At 28.1% G+C, this 6,622-nt stretch overlaps 1 protein-coding gene across 2 annotated transcripts; it reads right to left on the reverse strand.

Moving 5' to 3' along the window:
- Positions 1-1,657: 1,657 nt before the first annotated feature.
- On the reverse strand, positions 1,658-4,334 carry LOC109338161. Of its 2 annotated transcripts, XR_002106524.1 has the most exons (3): positions 4,156-4,334; positions 3,575-3,887; positions 1,658-1,740 (listed from the first exon to the last, which is right to left on the reverse strand). XR_002106524.1 is itself a non-coding variant. In XM_019575311.1 (2 exons), the coding sequence occupies exons 1-2, from the start codon at positions 3,914-3,916 to the stop codon at positions 1,732-1,734; spliced, it is 351 nt and encodes a 116-aa protein (XP_019430856.1). In that variant the 5' UTR covers positions 3,917-4,052; the 3' UTR covers positions 1,659-1,731. The 2 variants fall into 2 exon arrangements, 1 of the variants encoding a protein (XP_019430856.1); XM_019575311.1 differs by lacking the exon at positions 4,156-4,334 and having other exon boundaries at positions 1,659-1,740; positions 3,575-4,052.
- Positions 4,335-6,622: the final 2,288 nt, after the last annotated feature.

A 6,622-nucleotide genomic window follows, 5' to 3' on the forward strand; every position in this document is an offset into this window, starting at 1 on the left:
TACCATGATAGTTTAATTTTAGAGTTTAAAATTTACGCACTATAGTGTAAAGTTTTTTATACTTTCATGATATTATACATTGTTGATTTGTATTACTTTTGTTTGAGAGTCAGTGATAATTAATATATGAATGGTGTATAATTTGGTGACAGTGTAAAAAATACTAACATTGCTAGGGATACATATTAAATCTTTAATTTTATACTAGGGAATAATCATTTTAATTTTTAGACACTCATCAAGTAGTTATTTTCTTTGGAATACAACTTCGCTTGCCATTGTATTTTTAGAGCATATTTTACTCGATAAAAAATCAAAGGATAGAAGTGAGGTTCTCTTCATTTCAAGGCCAAAGAACTATTAACTTTAGCAAGAAGGATATCGTAAGTTGATAACCTATCGAAGATATGTAATTGTCATGAGTGAAAGATGAATATGGAAACCCATCAATAGAGAAAAGAAGAGTACTCCATTTGGGCCTCAAATCATTATCAACAGGTAATATTACTATGGTTGGCAATGAAAACCGAACCTGTGGGTACCCCTTCGAACCGAACCCGAATTTAACGGGGAAATCCCGATGTGATTGGCTTCGGGTTTTACCCGGGTTTAATTTTCGGGTTTGGTAGAGCAAAGTTCTTAACCCGAACACGCCTCGAAGTAATGTAATTAAATTTAAAATTGAAATTTCTATCATGTGCCCATTGTTTTTTATTTCTAATTTTATTTTACATATTATTGGATCTTCAAACATAAAAGAAATGTAATAATACAAGAGAAAATAGAAATACTAGAGAAAAATGAAACGAAAATGATATCATACTGTCCTTAGTACATTTATAATTTTCAGGGTTTTTTCGGGTTCGGGTTACCCAAAATCCGATGGGTTCGAGGATGGTATCTTTATTTTCAACCTCGTTGCGTTTGAGTTCGGGTCTTTGAATTTCAGGTTTGGGTATGTGCAAACTTGACCCGCCCCATTGCCATTCCTAGATATTATGGGTCCAAACTACTAAAGGAGCAACGACTTTAACGATTAGAAAAACAACGACTTTAATGTTTGCTGTTTGTTTCAATTGTTGTTAATCTATACCATCATATAAAGGGAAAACTTCATTTAACTGTCACGGGAGTAATTTCTATTCATTTTTTATCCTTTATAAGTCTAAAAAATCATTTCTCTATATATTATGAGGTATGTTAATTTAATTAATATTTCTTTTTAAACTGCCACAACAGATTTGTTTTGAGGGGAATGTGGATAAATGAAATATATTGAACATGCTCATGGCAGTTTACACTGAAATGTGGGTAACTGGTTTACATGGTCATGACAGTTTATTCTCATTTCAAACTTGCCATGATGGATGGGCAATGGCAGTTTTCATTTTTTTTATAAGCATGCACATGCAAGCTTTGTCACTATTGTTAAAAGTTTATTACCCTATAAAATATAAATCACATCATGGTTTCACAATATTTCATCTCCATCTTTATTCTATCTCATCTTTTTGCAACCTTCAGGTATTTCGTACTTTTTTATTAGTAATGATAGTTATTATATATCAAACAAGTTTTTTCAATCAATATTATTTCACACAGTATTACAGTAATGAGTAAGGCAATAATAACAATTAGTTATCTTCATCTTCATACACAGTACAAAGTACAAAGTTCTTCCTCTTCAACTATAAGCATAAAGAAACTATCCTCCACACAAAGATATTCTGCTCATTTTTCCTGCATATTTTTGAATTTGTTATAGTAACTTACATTCTATGAACAAAATTTACAGGAGTACATAAATTCAACAACAAAAGGAGAAAGTATAAAACACATTCCAGAGATCAGTCCATAGTATCAAGGTAAGTCATACTTTTCCATGTTAAATTATTAACGTTAGAAAAGTTTATTAACACATTCTGTGAATGAAATTTATAGGAGTGCATAAATTCAACAACAAAAGGAGAAAGTATAAAACACATTCCATGAATCACTGCGTAGTATCAAGGTAAGTAATACTTTTTCATGTTAAATTATTAACGTTACAAATGTTTATTAACACATTCTGTGAACGAAATTGATAGAAGTGCATAAATTCATCAACCAAAGGAGAAAGTATAAAACACATTCCAGTGATTAGTCTATAGTATCAAGGTATGTCATATTTTTTTGTTAAATTGTTAAGCTTACAAAAGTTATTACACAAATTACACAAAATAAATATGGCCAAGTGAATCAACACATTTCGGAACGAAATTAACAAATTAAACAAAATAAATAAGGCTAACTGAATCAACACATCAACAATTAATGCATAAATAAATTTTAGTAGAAAAAAATAGGAAAATGCAATTAAGGTAAAATATTTGATCCATCAATTCAATATTTTGTACTGAAACAAAAAATTAAAACTTCTAATACTATAATTTAAAACTTTTTGTAGTTTTCATCTTATATTTATCTCAATTTCGTGTGAACTTCAATTCTCTAACATACATTAAATTGAAATTCTCAAATTGGGGTTTTGTTGCTTTCTATTAAAGTTTTTATATAATATATATCAACATTATATATCAATGCATTTAATCAATAACAACAGAGAAATGACAAAACATATTTTACTTTCATAAACTTTTTGGGTTTGATGTAGGAAGCAAATTAATGTATTATGAAAAAGAAAAAACACAGTTACATATATATGATGATGTTTGACTATCGAACTATTGAGGCCTAAGGGACAACAGATGTTAGTTAAAATTATGTATTTGTTAATCACTCTTTACATTTGTTAATCACTCTTTATATTTGTTAATAACTCTTTCTATGTATGTCAGTATTGCCAAGCATATCAACACAACATAAACACTGTCAACTAACTCAACACATCAACAAATTACATTGGATTGTTGTTGTGCAAATTCATCATCCTCGTAAATCTAAGTCATACTTTATCATGTCAGATTATTAATCACACAAAAGTTATGAGAGATTATAAGAAGTAGTTTTTCATATTGCTAACTACTAAGTCCTAAGGGACAAGCCATGTTACTTAAAATTACATATTTGCTAATGACTCTCTATTACAGAACAATATACAATCTGGAACAATATAAAATCAACACATAAACATATTATACAATAATAATATAAAATCTGGAACTGCATTATAAATTCATAAAACACAAAATAATTATTCGCATTTAAATTGTAAATAACTGATTATACATAAAAAAAATTAATCTAAAAACATGAAAATAATTGTTCGCATCTAAACACAAAATAACTGTTCGTATCTAAATTCTAAATAACTGATAAAATTTCACTCATTCTTCAGCTACAAAAAAATCAATTTTTTTTTCCTAAAAGCAAATTGATGAGACTACAAAATAATAAAACGAAACCTCAAACCTATAATAAAACACATATACAAGTTCAAAGTTTACCAACAAATCATACAATAAACAGTCAAACTTGCTGAAAAGTGAAAGCAACAAACGATTGAACGATCTAGAAATAGAAACTCACAGATCTAACAACCGAATAACAATCACAAATCAAGATTTTTTGTTACCTGCCGTGTACCAAGAATACCATTAGAACCAAAATTAAACCCTCCACCTTCTTCATCAACAGTTTCAGCAACAACAACATTATCATCCTCGAAAAACCCATGATTCTTCAACCTTGCACTCAAAGACCTTAAATAATCTCTCATAGAAAGAATCCCAATACCAATCCTCTCACTACCCATATCCCCTCCGATAAAAACCGATCCAATCACATCATCTTCCTCCTGCTTATACGACATAGGCAATAGCTTGTAAAACTGCTGAACCATCCCATTCAAACAAGTACCAAAGTCAACTCCAACCTGCCCTATCCGGCTACCGATATGTATAATATTTAAAAACATAAGTCAGATCGATGTTGTGATGTTCAACAGGATAGGGATCCAGAAGCGATAGAAGAAAAAAACAAAAAAGAGAGTCATCGAAGTCAGATCGTTGAGGGAAACAGTGAGAGAGAGAAAACGCGAGAAATGCCAAATAAGAGAGAAAGTGAGAAAAGATAAAAGCTATAACCACAGCGTAACAATCATAGGATAGACAGAGATGAAGACAAAATTGATAATGGGGAATAAAGAGAACTTACAAATCATTATGTGAAACTGGAATACCAAAAAATATGACTTGGTCCCAATATATAGAAGAGGCGAGATCTGGTTGAGTATTACGTTTGGGGTTGTTCAATTGTTGAATCGTTGAGGCGTTCAGGGGGAATCAGAAGAGTAAGGGTTTGAAGGGGTCAGATTGGAAGAAGAAGGTGGAGAGAGAAATATTTCCAAAAAAATATGAGTGAGTTATGTGCTCACAACTTCGGGTTTTTACGTTTAAAACAAGGGAAGCAAATATTTAGGTTCCAAAAATACCCTCATTTTTTTTCTCATAATCTCTGATATGTCCACTTATATTTAATTTATATCATTCAGTTTTCTACTATTCCTCACTAATAGTTTTTATATAGAGGTAACATTTGATCAACTTTATTCACTTTTATGCAAATCATATTTAATTAATATATGTTTAATTCATATGATTTAGTTTCCAATATATGCTTAGATTTGATTAACAATAATAGCTTAATATCTTCGTCATAATTATGTTTGTCATAAAATATTATTATGTGCTTAAAGAAAATGAAAATAAATATGCTTCCATTTTCATGTAATTTTTTGCTGAAATTATTATGTGGTCTATAATTAAAAGTTTTTAGTAACTATAGTTAAATTTCAACTTTATTAACTACATAAAAAAATATTTTTTCACGTTGTTAACTTTAAAAATTAAAAAAATATGGTTATATAATCTATAGTTCAAAGTTTGAACTATAGTTATAGTTAAATTTTAATAACATATTTGTTTTCTATTATTGGTTCTCTTCACTATTTACATACATCCAAAAGCATAAACACTCATAGTATATATAATGAAAAATAGAAATATTCATATTCTTATAATTTAAATATCATAATTGCATACAATTGTCTGACATTATGTCAAGTGTCATTACAGAGAATGGAAAATTCATGTAGGCGTGAATCAGAAGAACAACGTCGACATAGAATAAACCAATATGTTAGACAAAGAAGAAACAACATGAACATAGAGCAAAGACAACAAGAATTAGCATGAAGACGTTTAACACGCTATGGACGAATTAATGACAATGAAGCACAACTAAATGACTACAATCTTCATGTTCGCACAAACTCTGAAAAAGAACTACAAGTATTATTATATTTGTCACATATCATTTTCATACACTCAAGAAACTCAAATATTACTCATGTTAAAGTCTAAATATTAATATATTACAATATGTTTTATTCAGCTTTAATTTGTTGTAATTTTAGGTTCTATTCATAACCCTTTTGAGACTACATCAACAAATATTTTAACTACCATGAGATTGACGTCTCTACAACAATTTCGCACATGTATTTTTTTTTATACTTGAAATACATACACTATGTAAAATTATTCATTTTATTATAACTTAATTCTATTATTGTATTTGTCACATATATTTTCTTAAACTAAAACACTATTTCAAAAATTACTGAAATTAAGATTAAAATTAATATGACAGAGTGATAATATTAAAAAAAATTAAATAATTTTATTCACATTTCAGGTTCTAATCATGGTCATGTTGAAGATATACCAACAAATATTTCGAGTGCAATGAGATTAACGTTCGTACGTCATATTGCTAGATCAGTCTTATGTCAATAATTTCACACATGTAACCTCTTCTAATACTTAAAACATATACACTACGTATAAATATATCTACTCTTTTTTATGTACATATATACAAATATTACTTTTATATCATATCAACTTTTCAGTACTACAATCCTTTAAAAATTAGTTAACATAAAAACTTTATTACTACTAATATTAAACAAATGAAAATAAAATAAAAATTATTATAAATGATACAGAGTGATAAATATAATACATAATGAATAAATAAAAGATAATAGTGTCACAAAAGAAGTAATATACGTATAAGTTAGAATAAAAAAGGAATTGAAGTCTCACACAAACGCTTATAGGATTAAAAATGTAACATTGCAAGTTACTATTGGTAATTAGGGTCGCTCTGCCCGTACTTATGCAATGTTCGCTTGAATTAAGGTGGGCATGAGCATGACTGTTTTTAAATATGACATGAAATATTATGTCATCTTCGCCCTAAACATGGGCAAAATGGGCTTGTTAGCTGCCCTAAATAAACTAAAAAAAATAGATACAAATTTATATCAACTTCATACAAAATAAACAATATATAATTTGCATACAATTATACAAATGTAATTATCATAATAAACAATCATATAAATTGAACACAAAATATAAACGTATATATAAAAATACAAAATATTCATAGTACATAATTTACATAGAAAACACAAAATACAAAATATGCATAGTACATAATTTACATAGAAAACACAAAATACAAATGCATATACATAATAAGAAAAATTATAGTATTTTATTACATTTGATATATAAATACATATATAATAAATGGAACATGTTTTCTCATA

This window comes from Lupinus angustifolius, unplaced genomic scaffold (assembly GCF_001865875.1).
Source record: "Lupinus angustifolius cultivar Tanjil unplaced genomic scaffold, LupAngTanjil_v1.0 Scaffold_18_101, whole genome shotgun sequence".
In the NCBI taxonomy this organism is placed as follows: domain Eukaryota; kingdom Viridiplantae; phylum Streptophyta; class Magnoliopsida; order Fabales; family Fabaceae; genus Lupinus; species Lupinus angustifolius.